We start from the raw sequence: 22,002 nt of genomic DNA on the forward strand, positions 1-22,002 counted from the left end.
TCGACCAATAAATAGCTGAATGCAGATATAATAATGAACGGCTGTCAGCTGAATTGGGCCTACATTGGATTATCTACATGTGACCAATATTTTTCCTATTCTTATTTTTAACTGGTACATAAATTGATTTTAAGATTGCCATTTTCATTATATTACATGCACATGCGTGTCTCATAAATCCATACCTACCTGTTCACTTCTGTGTAGAAGATGTTACCCAAATGAGACCTGCATCGTATTCATTTAATTACGAGAAATTTATTACCTATTTTTTATATTTGAAGGTAATTTTTAGCTACTCCTGAAGATTCTATTTCGTTAGTCAAAATTTGCTTCTGACAAAATTCAACGATTACCCCTTTATTTATAAATTTATTATTTGCTCAAATGAAGCCTTTATCTAGGAGAAACAACAGTAGCATATTCTCCGTCAATTCATTATGACTCACTTTATTGTAGTTTGTTATTATGATTACTATTAGTATTATTATTATCATCATTAGCAATATAACTTTAAATGTATAGATATATTCATGTTATAGCAAAATAAATACATAGCTTGTCTGCAACAACTGTGATTCTTCATTAGTATGATCATCTTCACCGTAGGTGATTTATAGCAAATATTTAAGCGTCATCTTTTCGTTTTCCGTAAAGTTTTTAGCTCGGGTTTTTTTCTTCTAATTTCGCACCCATCTAACTCCCTAATAAATCTGCTCGTTCGAGAATCGATAACGTATTTCACGCACGATTTTCAACAAATGCTTTGCTTCCTCAGCCCGCATCGCTCTCTACCACCCACCCACCCACCCACCTACCCCTCCCACCTCTCTTTCTCTCTCTGTCTCTGTCTCTGTTTCTGTCTGCCTGTCTCTCGCTCCTTCCTTCTCTCCCTCCTCTTCCTCCTCTCCCTCGTCAATTCGTTATCAGTCGCTTTTGTTTCTTTATTACTCAATTAGTTCTTGATCGCTTTCTGTTTGGTATAGCATTATTTGTATTTCGATTAGCCATCAGCATCAGCAGCGTATATTTAGTAAAATTACATCACGTTATTTTATTATATTCATTATACTTGTTACAATTATTTCTTGTTTATAGTTTATCATAATTTCAACTTCGTACCTGTCTTTGTGATGTGTGTTTAACTGTGTGGAGAATGTTTTCCATGTGGATGATGATTGGAATGGAGATTCAAATAGCGTTATGTTTCTCATAGTGCTGTTGCTAATGTATTTCGAAGGACCCGAATCTACGGTTAGTTGAATCTGTATTTCTCTAAAATTCTACCACAGTTTTAGCTACAATTTAGCATTGGTTTTAAGCGGGACGTAGTTTTTCGACACAGCCATATCATCGTCGTCGTCGTGTGACGTCAGTTAGGTAATTCCGGTTGTCTTTTTATGTTTTCCCTTGACGCACACATTTTCATCTATGAAAGTTGGCATTTTTACTCGTCGTATGGCCATCTCAAAACGATTTGTGCGTACGCATTTGCTATTATCACCATTGAAACATTGGAGAATGTGGTTATTTGACAGGGTGCTATCAGCCAGTACTACTGACCTCAGTCCTGATAGGATATTAATCGGAGTCTCAGAAATGTTAATATTATTTATTTATAGTTAAAAAAAAACGCAGACTGAGCACTAGTCATAATGGCAATTCCGTAATTTTTAATCCTATTGAAGCAGTGCTCTGTTGTAGTTGGTTAAAGCCTTTTTCCGCTCGTAACATCTACTCGCGCCGCTGCTGCTGCTGCTGCTCGAAGACTATATTTGCATAGATAAAAAAAAACTAATTGTTTCTTTTCGTACTGACGAAGCAGAACACGACATTCCTATTGCACTAATCCAACTCAGTACATCCTATCGAGACTAAACGTCTGATAATAACTGCAATTACATAGCGTATCTTCGTCAACAAACGTGTATTTACCAGGTACCTAACAATAATCTCAATAGCAGAAACTATAAAAGAAATCGATCAAAAGAGAGCTGTTCGATTCTAGAATTGCCAAATCGTTTTCTGTCAATGAATGTCCTATGTACAAAATGGCGCAGGTTCCAGTAAGCCTTGTCGAGTCAATTATTATATCAGCGTATTGACGTCTCCTTTATTCTACCTCGAGTCAACAATGGTCGCTGCGGCTGTGGCTGGTTCCCGACAACAAGTAAAGCCAGTAACGATCACATGATGAGAGGTCCAAATAGTTACGATTCTCTTATATTGAATACTGTTCGAGTATACCTAGAATTTTGATTCGTCATAAGTCTATATATTTACCAGTGTCTTATGGCAAGTCACGTTATCTTATGAATCTGTAGCGTTTTGCAATTTATATTATCACTACTACTAGTATCGTTCACGACCGTCCAGCAAGTATATGCTTGAATCTCATTCATTATAGTAGATGTTACCCACTAGAGGATTAGAGTTTGTCATCTCCCAGCAATTCTCAGCTGCTGTTCAATTGATTGTTGCCTTCCTTGTTCATTATCCGATCCAAAGTGCAGAATATCTGTCGCCCCAAATTCATCATTCGTTAACCGTCTGAAACCAGTCCTGTAACGCTAACTAAACAACGACGATTTGACGGTTAGCAGACGCTTTCTGAGCCATTCAACCAGCGCCCCCATCCAGTTCTTGCGGGTCAATTGTGCGATAAGCTACTTACAAGACAGGCCTTTTGTCTTGTCAGCCATAACTACTCCACACAGTGCGCAGCTGAATAGAGGCTTGTTAGTGTTTATGCATGCGTTTAATATGCGACATGAACTACTTCGATTTTGTGAGTGAATGTGACAAGAAAATATAATTACTAATCAAAAATCGATGTCATTACGTAAGGACCTGGCTGGCATTTTGTAAACATATTGCACATGAGAATAGACGCTCTGTGGAAAGCGTGAACAATCGCAAATTTGGTTGTTTACAAAAAAAGATATCGTCTGCTAACTCGGGCTCGTCTGTCCCTATGATTACTCCACAGCAAATTGGTTTCGCTGTAGACATTTTTATTGTGCGTTAACATTGAAGTGTCTAGGTACCCTGTGTTTGTTCATCGCTGGTTCATTTTTTTCATAGCTACTGTTTCTGTCCTATTAAATTCTGCTCTTATCTTTCTCTTGCGGTTTATCTGGGAGATGCTTTAAAGACTATAGGATGTATAATTTCGATCCGTTCAGCTTGAGTTAGCAGAATTATCTATACGGAATCCAATTGTCATGAGGTCATATTAAAAGACCGCTAATTTTCTTACGGACTCTACACCCGTTATATTTACTGTAATTGTATAATAATAATTCGGTACAGAATATATATATATATATATATGTGTGTATATAATAATTAGTAGTAGTAAGGGGCGATTGCCCATCTTTGCCCTCTTTGTTGTCCGTCGTTGAAAATTTTTCTGTATCGTATTTTTCTAAGTTCTCCTAAAGCTTTTTTATACAAAAAGAGCATAAACTTCCTTTTCTTGCACAGGTAACTAAACTTTACAAAAAGTGTCTGTTTGGCGACGTATGGTGACGATTTTGTGAACTACGGAAATTCTATCATGTTTCCAATGCCGAACGTCCCTAGATTATGTCGGTACGACTACCATCAAAGATTGCACTCAAGCATCCAGGCGAAGCGTGAGACTCACAATTCTAGGTTTCTTCGCATAGGCAAAGACGCTCGTATATCATGCCCCCAATTTTGGTAATGCCCTAGGTTTCAGTAGTTTTCATTGAACGTCAAGAATACGATCTACTGTAAATTGTCTCGTTCATGATATGGCATTTGCGTGAACTTTTTCAAGTTAAATCACTCTACGTACAATAGCATAACTTACTATGGCGTTTTCGCTATCTCTACCTCTGCTGATTTGTGAGTTTTAAACATTACAAATTCCCGCTGTCGTATCGTTTGCTTTCATCTGTGTGTAAGAAATCACATCGCATCGCATCTCATCCCAATCTCAAGCGTTGGCAATCATAGACAATCGTGATTGTATCTTAACGTTAAACAATCTCAATGTAAATGGCTTGTCGGATACCGTTATCAGGTGTTCTCTCTCATCGCGTCTCGTCCAAAAATACAACATTACCTCTTTGCAGGCAGCACCTCTCTTTGCAAAGCTGCTTCACATCACAGGTCGGCCGTGAGGTGTCCGCGCGAAAAGGCAGATGTGACCTTCACGTTGTGACCACCGTATCACAAGGCATATTACCCCCTTCCCTCCAGGGGTCCCTCACCGCTGTCTTCTGTTCTGTTTCGTCGCCCTTTCTCTCCATGCGCGAGCTCTCACTGTCTCTCTATCTCACAGCTTACTTGCCTTTCTTTCGGTTATTCTAATTCTTCTTATATAAACACTTCACAACACCTAGTTCGTTCTGTTGTTGCTCAGTTATCGATCCTGACGCTCATATAAGCATGAGCGACCAGTTCACGACCGTCACTGCACGATCACCGCCAATCCCTATTTCGTCTCGTTCCAGACACTTCAGCGTCGTTCTTCGTTCCGTTTCCCTCAATTCGGACACCTACCATTAGTGATTTCGATTTCGTGCTTTGTGCATTCACTGTCTATGAAGTGAGCTTTTCTGGGCGAACCGAAAAACAAACGAAGTATCCACGATTATGGAATCAAAAAATAAATTAAAAGTTTCGTTGCCAATCCTAGAACGAAGAGCTTTGAGTACTCTATCGAACAGCGTAGCCATCGTTGTTAGCCGCGACTTTTAGGAGCTTGTTGTTCCGTTTCTTTTTGTAACAAGCAAAGCCAAATCGAGTCTTCTTAAAGTGGTCTTCTTCTCGAACGAGCCGTTTCATGGTTTGTTTATATAGTGACCGCTGCTATTATTAATAGTAGTCGTAGTATCTCTTTGTTCCACTGTTATCGTCTTTGTCCGTTCCACTTGCTTTTCAGCTACTTAGCAGTCCAGATCGTCCCTGCTTTGAGTTCATATTATAGTAACTATGTATAAGCTTACATGTTTGATAAGGTGTTGCAGCAATATATGTGTCCGTAAAGTGATAAGCATAGTGTCGTGTATAACCATTTCATATCACATTGACCACTATTATCATTTTAGAATCATATCTTGTTATCATATTTGTATTACACTCTTCATTATCGTTAGTGTTGTTGCCGTTATCACACTCGAATCACACTACCTCGATACTGCCCCTACACCTGACATTGTGCACCCTCGAGGCCGTTCTGTATGCCCTCTCTCTCTGAAACGTGCTCTGCTACGTTCTGTCACGCACTGCTACGCTTCTACGATCCACTGCCATTACCACCACCGCCACCCTCGTCCTAACAGCTGAGCCTTTATGTGCTAATAAGCATTCATAACAATCTAATAACAATGACCGTACGTTACATGAAGTACGTTATCTATATTTGGATTCAGAGCAGGCAAAGCTGTGCTCTTTCCCTCTTCCCTAAGCTCTAACTTTCGTATGTTAAGTTTGAAGATGCAGTGTGAAGATTTCCGTTATTCGATTATCCATATTATTCTGTTGGGGCATACGGCACTACTCTATTGCTGCGATCATTCGAAAAGGGCGCTCGTTGATAAGAAGGGCAAGATAATGTTGATTTCCTCTTTACGTTCTTTAGCTTAAACCTAGATACTATAAAGTTTTGCTGCACTTCTAGTTATTGATGTTGTTATTATTGTTTGTATTTATTAGTTGCTTTTACCCCTTCTTCCCATGCTCTTTATCGTTGCCATCTAGCTAGTAGGTATATGTAGAGATGCGCTAAGGGGGTATTAAGTACAATACGGTATAGTACAATGAACATATCACGCACTGGCACATTCATCACTCAGTATTTTAAACGTTTTGATGCAAGAATAGTGCACGACTATAAGAGGTTAGATTGAAAAACAAAGCAAAAAGTACTGCTGATTGTTGCCAAAAAGACAAGCAAAGAAAGAGCGTTGTTTTTTAGCCTTTGTGGCTTGATGGCCTAAACAATAGGACGTCCAACTCACACATACTATTATCCTCTTTTGGGCTCTCGTTACCGATAAAAGTGCCGAGCGCAGTATGAGCTTACTCTGTACCCCTGATCAACCTAGATGTCGATATTTTGTTTGCTGCTATACCTGTATACACTATAACGTATACGTTGCCCTATGTGAAGGCGAATATTGGCCTAGGCAGTCCCAGACAGCGGACAGCGTGCGGCCCTAATCGTTAGAAGTTAATCAGACAGAATTTTCAGTCTAATTGTGATGACGAAAGTATCCATTTTTCTGCACTAATTAGCTGCAATCAGAGAACCATACTTGTGACATAACAACTATGTTCTCTTGGTTGATTTGTTTGGCAAGAACCTGATAAGATAAAACGTTATAACACTGTCTTTTAGTGGCAATAACTTTTCATATCATTGAATTTAACCACATACATTGGACGAAGGGCAGGGCATTCCTGGTACATACCAAATTGAAAAAAAAAAACACTTGTAAGGCCGGAGCAAAGTACATAGGTATGCGTTGATTTTTACTGTATAATATTACTTCACTTGAAAAAATGGAAACCCTAATATATTATTAGGAACTAGTATTACCATCATCATCATTATTATTCAATGAGGGTCGCTCGATTCCGAATTCTCTTAGACCTACGAACTTATAGGCCAGGAGCGTACCGGTCGTTCTTACAGGGGCAATGAATGCTAGAGGATGGTATTAAACAGAGGTAATCTGAGAAAGTTAAGCAGGTTTCTGCTGAATTTTGAGGTACTAGTTTTTCTTTTCTATTTCTATATTATCTTTATATTATGAATTATTGAGCAGTTCAGGATATCACATAGCACAAACAAGAATGAACGTACGTAACTGCTCGGTCTCTAAAACAATAGAAACTTGAACGCTAACTTCCTCTTATTATTCGCAAGTTCCAAGAAAAAAAAAAACTGAAAGTAACTCAGTTGACCCTAAGTATCGTGACTCAAGTTTTTGACGATCTAAACAAGGATATTCCTAAATATGTTTCGTTTCCAAAGCTTCTCAAGTATCTCGGGATGTACCTTGGGCAAATGAAGTTCTGATAATAATTATAATGGTTGGCATAATAGTTATCGCTAGTGGTTATATATCCTCTTATTGTTTACAGACATACACTTATTCCTATATATTCATCGATGCTCTATTTAACGTATAAGTGCCTTATAATTATCATATATAATTGAAGTTAATACCATAATAATGCCTGTCATTAATTATTATTGTCGCAATACTCCCTATACCATTAGCAATAGTGGATCATGAAGTTATATCAGCTAAGTCCCTTAACTCGAGCTCCTTCATTCATTCTTCGCGCTTGTCTTTTTAAAGTAGTGTTGCAACTAGACTATGCAGTCTTCTCCCTAATCTTCTGCGCATGTTCACCTTGTGTCTTGAGCGTGTGTCTTCGCGGAAGAGAATCGACATATACTCATCATCACCATCATCCTGCATGGGATAAATTATTGTATTTTGCATTGGTGTGTGGTAGTGACCCCCCTGCGTGAATCGACTTGATCAAGCCCTTTTTCTTTTTCTTTTCCCCCCTCACACACACACACACACACACACACACACACACACATCATCGTATGCTGCCGAAAGCATCCACACAAACTAGAACTTAGCTAAATGTGTAAACGTGTTTCTTGAAACATTAGTTCTCACCGTGTTCATCATTCCTGCACCTCGTGCCGTTATTTATAAATGGTCGCCAGAATGAAGGCCAGTAACATGTCGTCTGCTGCCTTGCCCCTTTCTTCTCCGAATCAAGTACCACTTGCTGGTGTTTTTAAATGGCGTTCAAACGCTTACCATGTCGGCTAACGATTTTTTTGATCTGTTGCTGAATGACAGCATATTTTAGATAGGGTAAAATAAGTCAAATTTGAATAATAGCGGGAAATGTGGCGATGAAAATTTGTACATATTTTCGTTTATTCACAAAACGAAGATGGCCACTCTTCATTTTAGGGTTTGATGTAAACTCAACTAGGCATACAGTTGTGCGTAAATTCGGCCAGAAAAATGCTACAGTAGTACTAGGTGTAAAATTGAGGCATGAAAATTAACCATTATAAAAACGCTTTGCCACTTTAATTAGTTAAAACAGCATATAGAGCTATTTTATAGCTCGAAAGAGTGGGCGTTTTGATAAAGAGTAGACCGTTCGAGAGAACGGTCGGGCCAGATTGTTGTCAACCGCCGTTGAGAAAAGCGTTCATTCAGATAGCCTCTCGTCTTGCTGATGTTGTATTTTATAGGGCCAATGTATATCTTCTTGCGCGCGTCTGTCAGGCCCATTTCGCGGCATCGTCCGTTAGATTCGAATATTCGTCTATGCGTAATAGGCCGGACGCCTACACGCACTGGTCACTATTTTTCATTTATATAATAATAGTCGTAGCCACTAATATATGTTGTATATATATATATATATATTTAAATGTATATATTATCGCATTTTTGTCAGTCGTTTTTTAATATAAATATTACTGTATCTATTGTTTAGGTATGTATATATTAATGAAATATTGTGCGTGTCGTCTGCAACGTTGTTTACCGCCGTCCACTGTAGGTAGATTCCTTCCGAGCTTCACTGAGACCAGTGGCAGTGGTTTACCAGTATTCCCTCTCTCGTTTTATATTATAATAGATACATCATTTCACCTCTATCGTAAACATAGATAATGTTATATAGGGTTAACTGTAATAGTTATGCGTCTCAACTCTCTCTAATCATTACTACTCGTAGTAACAAAGTCAAGAGACAGGTTTGGTTAAACTTGAGATCAGTCTGTCCGTAATAGTAGAGTGTCCCTACGCCAAGGACGTGAATAGTATCCATCATAGCAGGAATAACGGCAGGTAGCCGGTAAGCGTTCTCCTAGCCTATTTCTATAAGATCTATTGTTATCTGGTTGCTCTTATCTATTTCGTTTATACGCATCATCGAGACTCTCGATTTAGACATTTTAGTTAAAGATGAAATAACGAACGAGGGCATATGCCCGCATTTTTTGCCGCAGACTCAGTCAACCGTTTAACTATTATTATCTCCCAAATACATATCTTTATATAGTATAATAATGATGATGATTATTGAAAGGTCATACTGTGAAAATTTGCTTCGTTTACTAACACGCAGATTGGAAGGAAATAAACTTAAAACAATCAAAATGCGTCCTATTAATAATAAACATAGTAATCATCATTGCTGTCATAAGTGATATCGTCCTGTCTCCATCAATCATCCTGTCTTTTACCAGTAAATGAATATGATTTTTCCACTATGGATTCATTTCATCGTTCCGCTCATCTTATGCCATTGGTAACCAGCAACATCTTAAGATAGGCGGAATCCATTTTTTGCAATTTACTCTTACCCTTTATATGGAAAAATGTCCATCAATTCGTCAAGGTGCAATCGTCCTCGAGATGGTCTTCTTTCGAGAGATAGAATGAACTACTACGCGTCTCTGGCGGTTGCTGTCACTGGCTTGAATGAACTAATCTCATCTCATCATCTTTCGATTTTTCTTATGTCAATATAATAAATATATACCTATTTATTTCACCTTTACGTGGATGTATGCCTAAGAACTGTGTTAAATGATACAGCCTTCTTTGCTCCTGGTGGGCGTACTAGCATGGTCGACTGCTATCATGAATTTATTATATTAACAATATTTCAACATTATTTTCATTAGTACTACTATTACTTTTGTGCGTCTTCGGTTTAGTGATGCTAGGAGTGTATGTAAACTGCGCGGGATCCGGGTGAGCGACCAGTGATACACGACGATCGTCGATACTGACTCTAGACTATGAAGGCCTCTTAGAGGCCGAACAGGACGTCGCACAATCACACGTTCACGCCAGCAGGCATTGTTGATAAATCAGCTAGAACGCGCTAATATTTAATAGTCGTCTCGAGCTAATAAGGGTCGTCTCGTTAGTCGAGCGTCCGACCTTCTCGCTATCGCTACCTTAGGTGCTGCACTTCTATGTAGTCATTCAATAGTAACTTACCCTACGTTTTTCCAAAAACTTTTTTTGCGGTTACGGTCATCCTACTGGCCAGATTAGGTGTTCTAAATCAAACTGAAAATGTTGATTTAATTCCACGCAGGTAGTATTCTGGATCTGTGCGTTGCATGCGAACTTAATTGTCAAGAAATGCTATTATCACGTACTTACTAAATGAGCATCGGTTTGAGACTAGTTTTTATCTTGTTGCACCTTGCTTTGCCACACCGATCGAATGCGATCGATGTTGGTAAACGGTTCCTTGATAAACTGAGTTAGCGTCATTACTTGCTTAGTATGATTGATTATAGGTGATGGAAGCTTGTTCAATATCATACAACCGATCGTACGTAACCGGCCATGTTTGGATTTTCGGTTGCCATCAACATCACCGTAATCCGCATTCTCGTTATAGTCATAACGAGGCGTGGCCTCTACAAGCAAAGGCCAGATTTTTTAGCGGTGCGAAACCGCTGTAGTCGTTTAAAGACCATTCAGATTTACCCGCCCCGCATAGTAAAGGCATGCTGTTCCTCAACCGGGCATCGGGCAACAGGTGCATCGAAGCCGTGAGCGGTTGTCCGCGCTACTTGCAATTTGGGGCCTGGCGGCAGCTTGTCTGTAGGCACCAGGACTCCGTGACCGGGCTGCATACAGAGCCAAAGGGAATTTCCTTCGAAAAACGAAAAGAGGTCGTCTAATATAATAAGAGCATTGAGTTATGGCTACTTGTTTCATCGTATTTTTCCAACTGTCAAAGAATTACCTATTTCTCTGGTCTTAAACAAAACTATTAGTTTTTCAGGGTAATCTCATGTATTGCCCAATGGCAGTTCTACGCATCAAACCCGAAGCAGTCTAATAGGAAGATCTCAATACGTAGCATGTATAAAGTAAAGTCAATGATTTTTTATGCGGGAGCCTCCGCTGCACTGTTGGAAGGATGAAGCCTAAGGGCTAGTTTAGGAACGCTTGCCTACCTCTGATGAAAGGTGCTGTTGCCTGGTTGAACGGCGCACCGGCGGGTGGAGCAATCGCAGGAGTGCCTCTGAAAGCCACTTCAAGCGCAGCAGCCGGTTGAAGATGATAGTGAGGTATCGCCGGAAGACCATTTCCAGGCACCTGCCACATACTGCCTGCTGCTACTCCAGTTTGAGCGCCCTGCTGGTGCACAAATGCTGCCTGTTCGAGTAACACCGTCTTGACCTCGTGAGCCAATGGCTGACTGAAAGCCATCGCGGGGGTTGGTGACTCCGAAAGCGGTGTGTCCACTTGCTGATCAGCCGGTGACATCGCGAGAGAAGGCAATGCCATGGGTGCTTCTTGTGGACTTGCACTGCGTGGACTAAGCGGCAGCTGAGGCGGCGGCCATAGCTCGTCGCGAGCCTCTCGCGAGGCTTCCCGCGCAGCCAGGAGCGATTCAAGACGCGCCGCGGACGTTTTTTTCTTGTAGTCATATCGGACTGTCGGCTCGGGTGAGCTTGAGGTTGCTGCAGAAGAAGATATAGTCATTCAATACATCGACCTACAGATCTATAAATCAGCGCAGTTAAAATCGATCGTTGCTAAAGTTAGGTAAAGACTAGCTGACTACGTTTACCTAAGAAGATGCCTGTAGTTGTTTTTATTTATATTGAAACAAGTAAATAAATATCTACTTTACGTCTTAGTAGAGAAAACAGCTTTCAGTTTAGTTTTGTTAATAAATAAGCCGTTGCTATCACTAAATGATCATTGATGCTGTATCATCAAACGGACTTCCAAACTGCGATACGAGCACCGGATCGTGACAAAGGAACGATACGATCTATGGATACAAATAGATATTCGACTAAGGGGATCTTTGTCGATCACGGATATAGCGTCAGATGCTGAAGCTGAACAGCATTTCTTGCGTGACGAACAAAACCACTTATCCATAGAAATACAGGTATTGCGTTCGAGTAAGCCGCAATAATGCCAAGAAGTTAGTGAACATAATGGAAAAAACTTGCCACCTTTTCGATCACAATACTCAAAGTGAAGTCGAGCTATAGACGTTATATAAGCTATAGGAGGATTATAGATGATAGGACAACAAGTGTCCATATTATTTACCTAGCATTTTACAACGGGTACATCATTTTTTTTTTTTTTTTTAGCTTTTCAGTTGTTGTTAATTTAGCACGAAAACGGATCGCTTGAACTATAAATTACGGCGTCTCGTCAGGTGCCCATCTCTGTAGAAACTGGCTCGCTACGTACGTTTCAGTGTGCCGCCATTCCCCTTCTTATAGCTTGGCAGATACACGTCAGAAACATCGACTATAAGCAGATATTGACTGCAACAGCCTTTCCAGCTTTGTCTGTCTAAAGCTGGACACAATGATTCGATCCGATCTTTGTGCTGTGCTACAGGCAAACACTGCTAACGAGAATAAGAGTTCTAAATCTTATCAGTTTTCGGTAGTGCAAAACACTGAGACATTTCCAGATAAATGTTTCGCTTATACAGAAAAGTGTGTCTGGATGGCCGGGTTTTTTTTGATAGATTAAGTTTGACTTTTCGAACATCATCTTGATTTAGTATATTGTGGATTAATTCAAAGGTAACGTAGTTTTAGAGTGCAGGAAAAATACGAACACGCAATTGACACTCCACGCAAGTTTTAAACGGTGATCATACACTATCCACCTATATGCAGCTGATTTGATGCTTCAATCGTGCTGAGAGGGGATGACTCAAAGCGGACGTTGACCTCGTTTGTGAGATGAGACTAGGCCCGCAAGCTCGTGTAGATCTCGCTATAGGCACCGGCACGGGTGCCCGGCGTTACAGCTGATGACAAGGCAGCAAATGGACCAAGTGGTCATCAGTCAGTCCCCGCTCTGTTTGCATGAGCTCACACAGCCGCGGCCACGCATGGTAGCAGTGACATCGCTTCAAAAATAGCCATGATTGCAACTGCTATCGTTTGCTGCAGGAGGCAGGCGCCGTCAACAGATCTTCACCACCCTCATTCGACGACACTGGCTCTATAATTCTCTGTCTAGCAGTAACCAAGACAAGTCAACCTAAGCCAACCGACATGTGCTCAGCCGTAGCTTTTATTGAGGCTGATACCTGTATGGTGCGATCCATACGATGGCTAGTCAGAAGCAGGGGACGTTCCTTGGTCGCAGGAACAGGCAGCAGCTACAAGCTGCTAAACACGTATGGTAAGACACAATCCGTTGCAGCCGATTCGTTCGCCATCGCCGTCGTTAGCTCTTGGACTCTGGATCAAAGCTTGATAAGCACTTGATGTATATAAATCACATGACTGTGACGCGAGATTTTTCGCATTGGCTTGTGGAACCTTTTATCGACTGTAGCACGGGGGCTTTTGCCTCAAAAGGTACAGCCACTATAGATAAGTGGTTAGATGGGCGTACGCCAAGCAAGTATTTGATTTGAATAAACGAAAATTATATGCGGACTAAAACGGTACAACATCTCTTTCTCTAAAATCAAAACGAGCGATCCGCGCCGACCTGTACGTCTGTGATTAGTTTTTTTCCACCTTTTTGCGATGCAAATGTAGCGGCTAGAGCAGGAAGGTGTAACTGAGTCGCACTCACTGCGAAATTCGTACCCCCTGGTCCCCTCAACGACGGCCGTGATCACCGAATAGGCACTTAGACAACAGGATTGCCGTCCATATTTTGTACGTCGGAATAAGCAATGGCTACCAGTCGATGACCAAATCGATGAGACGATGAGACAAAGGTCAGAAGATGCCGATTCGGTTGGCGGCCGGCCAGCCAACTTTATTCCAAAATAGATGCATGCGAATAGAAACAAAGAAGACATTGTAGACGAGCAGTCGGAATCGTGCTACAATAGAACCGGGCCAAGAACGCTGACTAGTTAGCATTACCGGCAGCTCGCTGCTGCTATAACAAGAGAACGCCGAGGCGGAGCGATAAACAGGAAGGCATATTAACAGTAAAATGCGTATAAAACAATCGCGACCGAGTCCTTAGAGAATATATAAGTCTGTTCATTGTTATAGCACAGCGGTGCTTTGCAACAACATAATCGGCTGTTGAAAAGGTCATTTAGTATGGTATAGAATTTTCTCTATCAAGGTGTTTTAGCTAACGTCGTCATGATCTAAGCGGCCGTGCGGAACGTCGTTTCTTATTTTCTACAAAAGAGACAGACTCCTTTGAGCCTGCGGCACATACTCTTCCTGTTTGGTTCTGGAGAGATACGCAACTTTTGTCGGCCGTGGCTGCTATACCTACGTATTGTATTAGATGCAGCGACCGGTACTGTTAGTAGCTTGGATAGGGGAGTTTGCGTATATGCGTATTGAAATGCGCGGGTTCGTCGTCCATTGCTGAAACGCCAACTTTCGCGGCGGTGGCAGGGCTCACGGTGTCGTCGGCAGCCATCGTTGCCCAGGAACACTGGCGGCAACTCTCAAGCGCGACAGCAAAACAGGCAATCATCGCATAAAGCCCGTCGACCCTTTCACGGTTGTCCACTTATCATCCGTACAGTCACAGCGAGACGATGATATCTTACAACACGATCGAATCAATGACCTGCTAAACTGTAACGCAGCTGATGGCAAGATGAGAAAAAATGGCGATGCAAGCAAAGGCGATGCGGAAAGCCTCCAAGACTTCACTGCTCTAATAGTGACGATAATACACTAATCCAGTTTCATATATATATATATTGCTACTAAACTGTTGCCTAATGGTGGAAGCAACGTAAATTTCGAATACTTTGATACGTTCACTGGGCAACCAGTGACATATTATTCTGCCACATCTAGGTTTTATCAAGTAGCTTCTCGATCCAATGTTCGAACGAGGCTAGCTCTACCTCGCGCACTATAGCAACTATCCAGCGTTAGGTTGACTTATTTATAATGCAACTCCCGCATTTTGGCCCAATCAGCTCTTGGTCGTGGATTCTACGCGAGAAACAAAATTTACGCAACGAGACTTTATTAATTAGTTTATTTGCGTGTAAATGGCAGCTACGGACTAGTAGCACAACATAGTGCAATGAGCGAATAAAAAATGGCGTGTTTTCTTTTTTTTTTTAATAGTTTTGGGACGTTTGTCCAGATTCTCCACAGTCTGCTCATTATGGATAACTGAGATGCACTTCTAAAATAAAATCAGTTTTTAAGCACCAGTCTGTCGCAGACTTCTAGATGCCACCTCGTAGAAATAAGCATGAACCATTAGGTCTTCGTCCGCTGTTAGGATCATTGTTGTCCTCGACTGATACGAGTACGAATTAGGTCTGTGAATTGGATATGTGAATTTTTAAAATTGTGTGTGAACTTGTGTTTATAATGTCTTAACCAAATTGACGTCAAGGGGATCACTTTTCCTCTGTGAGTTAATAGCCGTCGCTCTTAAGGGAATCGTCGAAGTGTGCCTATCGAGAAAACGAGAAAAGATAAGATGATGCCCATTAAAATAATCTGCCAACTGCAAAGGTCTACCGATACATATGATACCCAGATATGTTGGGAGCTACTACCATTGATAACTTATTGTCACACAGCCATTGACGTACATAAGCACGGATAGTAAGAACAGAGAGCAGATCAGGTATCAAAAAGTACGGAAAAGTTTCTTACGCATCCACTATAAACGAAAAACTATTGAAGAAACGTCTATCTTCTGTGACGTGTCGGCAAAAAGCAATCGGCGCCAGTTCGCGCCTTTATTTGAAATACCATCGTAATAATGAATCGAATGGCTACGGTAGTATACCCCTGGCTAGAGACGTTGACTATACTAAACGTTTGCTCAGAGTAGCTTTTTTATTCGATACTCCGAACAGTTGATACGATAAATGCTCCGTCGTTGTGGTTATTTTTGTGTTTTTTGCTCGTTTTGGAATCTGGCCAGAAACATTTCGCTCATCTGCGGCCTTTGTCTGTACTCTAGTCAGTTAACCACTCTCTGGGCTTGCATATCCATAGTGCTCAATTATTTCTGGGCTCTGAGTAGAGATAGTCTGCTAGACAATACAAGCAATCGACAAAATCTACTTGTTCAACCCAGAAATTTTGACGTACCCAGTTTGGCTCTGTTTACGTATAACAAACGTACGCTTCGTCGTGAGCTGGATCATATTGCAAAATCATCGAAATTAATCGCTAATATATTTGTGGCAAAAGTGCTGTACCCTAGCGTGTCATCAAAACATTTAGAACATACGATTCATTTGGATTTAAAGAAAGCTTTCCTATTGTTATTAGAAGAAACACTCTACTCAAGCATATGGTTTTGAACCGAATTGAAAGCAACACTTCGGTACGGTAATCGTACTCCCGAAAATTCTGTACCGCTATATTCCTCTATGAAACCTCGTTCTTCTCCTTCGAGGTTAACGATATGGTTGAGGTTAAAAAAAAACATTTAATGAAGTACGTGCGTTCTCGTTGCGCCGTTGTCCGACAGCGAACAACTAGGTCACTGGAGCTCTCTTGCGTGCGCGCTCATTGAACTAAATCCGATTTGTGCACTTATAAGTATACAGACAAAAGCCTCGTATATACCCCGTCAAGCCTCAACATAAACATATACGACACTGTACAGTACGTATGTAAGATATAAGGAAAAATAAACAAAAAATAAGGCCATAATAAAGCGCCAACTTCGTGTGTGCAAGAAGATGTACGTATTTGATTATTTGCAAAGCATCTGTTAATAAACCATGTCGAATTATAAGACTTTGTTCTTTCTTTGTTTTTTGTTGTTTTATACATTCATTCATCCATTCGTTTATCCATCTCGTTTTGCATTACAGATAGGGAATTTTGGAGAACGACCAATCTGTACGGCACGCAACGCTTTTGGTTTAGTACTATTAGCAATTGTGTTATTACAGCAGCAAATAACAGCATATGTGATAGATAGTATTCAATTATAGTCTCATCCTGCTTGGCTGTTATTCGGTGGAACGACCACCATCTATAAATATTAAGATTGACTATAGAGACGTAAAAAACGCTGGGTCCATCGGCAGCAGTAGCAACTACGATATTGTTTGCATGCACGTGCGTATTTACGATTATGATTTGTGGTAGGCAGCGAGAGATATCTCTCTCGCCAACAGCAGTTTTACAGTTCAGGGCAGTGTGAAACGTAAAAGACAAAAGCAACGACAAATAATCGACCATTGCCTACTAATAACAGCGACAGCATACGTGTAGCAGCAGCAGCAGCAGCAGAAGGAAAAAAGCGAACCAAATAGCGTTTGAAAACTTTTTTCCGTTAGCCATCGTTATCCGTAGCTATCGCTTTTCCTGCCTGTGTGCTTACATGCAGGCATGATTGCGTCTCCTGCTCCTCGATGGCCGGTTAACATCTGGCTCGCTGGCGGGCGGGCTAGCCGACGACGTCCAAGAAGCTCGATAGAGCATGGCAGGACTACGAGCGAGCAGCGAGCGCACAAGCGAGTAAGTTTTCACATGCAGAAGGGTTACACTCCATGACTATTGCACTGAACCACCCCTATAACCGTCACCAGTGGATTCTTGCTCCCGTTCTGTCTCTGTGATGTTCGCGCGTCCCGTCATTAGGAAAATCTCGGCCATTACTAACACACTGCCACCGCTGCTGCCGCTACCACTGCCGTACTATTGTAAGTCACCGCTGGCCGATTAAGTACGCAAAAAAGTAAGGCCTCAGAAGGACCGCTTGCCTGGTCGGTTCTTGCTGCAGCTGCCAGCCGCCAAAGAGCAAAGGTTTCTTAGTGAGTTTCCTTCTTTGCTCGCTCAGCCGCCTGACCGGTCGTCCGAGTGATCCCCTCCTATCCACCGTCGTTCAGAGCAACTGATTGCGCGTTTTATCGAACAAAAAATTCTTACTCAGCTTTATACCTTTTCAGTGAATGTCAGGGTCCGTCATATAGCTGTTGTAAATATTTACTAGACTTTGCTTCTGTTAATGAGATGCGCAGCCTTTGTAACTGTTTATAAATGCTTAAAGTTTAACGTTTTAACTTCAACCCAAAAGTCTCCATTGATAGCAGAATTTACCTATTTTAGTAATAAACTTTATCGTCCTTAAGCTTGCTACATTTTCAACATTTTGCGTAGATTTTGTTAAAAGCTGCGTTTTTGAGCAAATTCAGCGCTCTTATTAAACTTCGGATATCTTTGCTGACAATAAGCATGCTCTCCAAATGTATTTTTGATATATTAAATAGAAAATACAATTTCCATACAGGATTAGCACTTATACATAAAATTCTTATATATATAAATTACATTGCATACCGCCTGATGCAAACACGACGAACGATCGCCAAAAATATGTTGCCGTTTTTGCTGCCTACATGAAAAATGTCTCCACGTGGGCGTCAGTCGCCGTCGTCGTCGTCGTCGCCGCCGCCGCCGCCGCCGCTTGGGTTGCGGTGCAGTATATAGTACTTTCTGATTAGGTTGTAGCAGTAGTAGAAAAGAACGAAATCTGCGTAATAGATAACGTATTTGCCTCTAAGCATAGAAACATGCGGTGGTCCAGGTTCGAATCCGGGCGTGGGCATAGTTCGTGCTGGGAGCCAGCCGTCTGATGAGATGATGCCTGACGACGGTGCCAAAAGTCAAGTTCAAAGCATTTCGATTTTAGTGTCAATACTAGCACTTTCAGCGGTCATAGAGTGACCGAAGGGCTCACGCAGCAACACCCTCCGCAATAACAACAACGGCGTAGCAGGCCGAGCATCGCACAAATAAGAAGACGATAGAGGAAAGGAGATGGTGCTGCGACCTTCGGGTCGTGCCAGCAGCATTTGGGTGTATATAGTTAACTTTCCGCTTTTGGCTATCTCATCATCGTGTCTCTCTATGCCTTTGCTGGTACGTCGGTGGTCGGTGATCTGTCGCCGTCGTGTCGATAGCGGCTGGCCATTGCATTGTTATCTGACAACAACGAACTTCGCCAGCAGATGGCGGCCGCACCGCGACGACTATATCCGGTGTTTATTTTCACCACTGAAGCCATTTGCGGCTGCTGCGGCAGTGGAAGTGTCGGTACTTTACGTCGTTAACAATATTTTGTATCATTCAGGTGCCTGGCAGCCATTTCAGCGTAAGCACAGTGCTCCATTTACTGCTTATGCTGCCAACGCAAGCGTACAGAAGCACCAACAGGTCGTGCGAGTAACAATATCGCCATAGAGATGCACTCTTCGCCATCGCCGCTAAACCTCGATTGACAAGAAAGTAGTTGTCAGCAGACCTTCCATGTCTTTTAATCCCCCCCCCCCCCCCCCTGTACCCATTTCTCAAGATTTATTTTCAGAAAGACAATAATACCCACAACAGTCGTAACAATAGGCATCGCGGTGTGTTAATGAAGGCAACAAGATCAACAGCCAGCTGCAAAGCATACGAAGGTCTGATGCTTCTTTGTTTTATTAAGCCTGTTCTTTGCCTATTAAGAAATAATAAGCAAAGAACAGACTAATACTGCAAGCGATCATATATTTGGCGGAATTGTTTACTAAACGACATCTTTACGTTAATTCTCTAGCGCCGTTATGAATATCTTTTCAGTAGAAACAGAGGAATTAAACAACTACAGTTTGCAATGAATTTCTCCATCACTAAAAATCATGCATGACATCATTGTGTAGTATAATCATCCTTCCTTACAATGTGCTAAAAGTACAAAGTTCAACAAGGATGTTATAATGAGCAGTCATTTGGTGTAGCCATTAATAACCTATATTAGTTCCCGTAGCTTTGCCAAAGCTATTGCTAAACACATACGTAATCATTTTATCCCAGCTTTTTTCGTTTCAGCAATGACTTTTACCGCCATAACTCGTTTATAACTGATGACGCAACGAAATTGTTATCCAGTCAGGATCCAAGGCAAACAGTTCGCAGGTGGTATACAACTAACTAGCTAGCTAGCTAGCTAGCTCCTTCGCTCAACCTATTTTCACCTGCGCGATCTCTACTCGGGGCTTTTAATCTGTGAAAACGCTTACGCTTGGTTGCTGCTGTGGCTGGGATCAAATAGGCTAAGTGCCAATTTGCTACGCAGGCCACTGAAGTGGCCACTACAGAATGCACAACTGGCAAATGAATAGATAACAAAGCTGTGATAATACTCTATGCAAGAAGTAACAACACTCGACATGTTAGCATATGCAGGACGGACGGTTTATCGTAGCATGTATGCCTTCACTCGCTATTCTTCAAACTAAAAGGTCTTTTTTTTTTAAACAGATATGGGAATACATTATGACGAGAACAGAAAGTTCTAGTCAAGATCAACTATTATCCAATTAAAAACATTGATTTGCCCGAAATCGTCTTCGTTAATGATTGCATTCTGAAAAATCTAGGGAAGATTCACATTTCAGTAAGATTTTGATTTGAAAAACTCGAAAATTACGTCGGCCCGACGGTCATCATTGATGAAGTTGTTCACTGCGGAATTAATGGCTACCTTGAAAAAAAACATATCAATAGGGTCGCCCAGATAAGGTACAACGGCTAGTTCTTTTGAAACCTTTTTAATTTTTTGACGGTTTTATTGGGTCCTCTGGCCAGCCATCAAGTTTAGTAAACTTAATTTTGTTGAAACTTTTTTTTTATTGTAGCATATTTGAATGACGAGCTATACCTGCAAACATCGCTTGATTCAAAGTTCATTCGCAAATAATATTTCGAAAGTAAATAATGCTTGTACTTAACATACGAACACGAATGATTCTAGCCATTAAAATGGCTGTTTTTGTTTATACACAGCCATTAAATAACTCATAAGGAAAAACTGAATTTAGATAACCCACTCTGTGTTCATCTATATATAAATGTGTTACCATTTCAATTGTGCCGGTCAAGTTTTCTGGCAACCATAATGGCGATAGCTATTGTTATTTCATCCCAATCTTTTCCTCAAACACGACGTGTATTTGGGGATGTTCAAGTGAGCTTTTACATACATGAAAAGTGTGCATATATAATGTGGTACAATGATTGCGTCGACCAATGTATGGGTCGGTTTGTTTAAACGTAGAATTTCCAATCGGGTTCCCGACCTAACCTATGAAAGTCTTTTTTTTGGTTGTTTATCCTAACTGTTCCTGCAATTTGATCCAATGTCTTAAATGGCAAACGTCGCCAGCGGTGCAAATAATTCAGCTCTGCTGCTGCTGCTGCCGCGGCTGAAAAAAAACGTATTTTAAAACGTAGCGACAAACGACGTATACCTAACATCGGTTTTATGCTCGAACCATTTTATGTTTCCTTGAATTTACCATATAACTCCTTGAGGGTTGATCTGGGGGAGCGTTGCGTGCGTTACCACAGTCGCTAATAAGTACGCTAGCACGCCGGCTCACATTTTAACATGAGCAAAACATATTAGTAAAAATTAATAATCAGGAAAAATAGAGAATTAAGGAATAGTAATATTATGAGGAAGATAAGGGAATTGTTATAATGATATTAAGGTTGCCAGAAAATGCAGATTTGCAGTGAGACCAATTCCTCGAAGTTATACCTATAAACCAAACGATTCCGAGAATTTGTTCACATGCAGAGGATAGCTAAAATTGTCAATAAAAAAAAAGATGGGTGCAGTAGATGCTACTAAGCCGCTAAACAACAAACTAATTAAACTAATCGGCTCGGTCATCATCGCCATCAATAGGAACCGATAAATTGTGGCGGACAACTACGAAAACTATGTGCAGGCAATATCAACGTCAATGGTAAGGCACAAGAGAGAACCGAATTATTCAATTCAGCTACAAAGTAATTAAGTGTAGTGCTGCCTCTAGAACCCCTCGTGCACATTCGGTTGTGGAAAGCTGCGCAAGAGGAGCAGGCGGGGAATCCCACCTACTACCCAGCTCTGACACGTGACCAAGTCGCTGCCACTGTTCCGCCCGACCCACCCAAAGACCAGCTGAATACCGTGACTGCTCGTCAGATAT

At 41.2% G+C, this 22,002-nt stretch overlaps 1 protein-coding gene and 1 long non-coding RNA gene across 9 annotated transcripts in view; one reads left to right on the plus strand and one right to left on the minus strand.

The window, feature by feature from the left end:
* Window positions 1-423: 423 nt before the first annotated feature.
* The window catches only part of LOC111261160 (uncharacterized), a 30,255-nt gene continuing 8,676 nt past the window's right edge, over window positions 424-22,002 (minus strand). For 7 of the 8 annotated variants that reach the window (XM_022834447.2, XM_022834450.2, XM_022834448.2 and 4 more), the window contains 2 exons: window positions 11,021-11,530; window positions 424-10,713 (listed from right to left, as the gene is read on the minus strand). In XM_022834447.2, the coding sequence (XP_022690182.1) occupies window positions 10,541-10,713; window positions 11,021-11,530 (683 nt within the window). In that variant the 3' untranslated portion in view covers window positions 424-10,540. The remainder of the gene's footprint in view (window positions 10,714-11,020; window positions 11,531-22,002) is intronic. The other variant, XR_015311377.1, reaches the window with a different exon arrangement.
* On the plus strand, window positions 19,314-20,367 carry LOC111261161 (uncharacterized). Its single transcript, XR_002680811.2, has 2 exons — window positions 19,314-19,443; window positions 19,853-20,367. It is a non-coding gene; the product is annotated as an uncharacterized LOC111261161 (long non-coding RNA).

The sequence above is a fragment of the Varroa jacobsoni genome, unplaced genomic scaffold (assembly GCF_002532875.2).
Source record: "Varroa jacobsoni isolate VJ856 unplaced genomic scaffold, vjacob_1.0 scaffold_525, whole genome shotgun sequence".
Classification (NCBI taxonomy): Eukaryota; Metazoa; Arthropoda; class Arachnida; order Mesostigmata; family Varroidae; genus Varroa; species Varroa jacobsoni.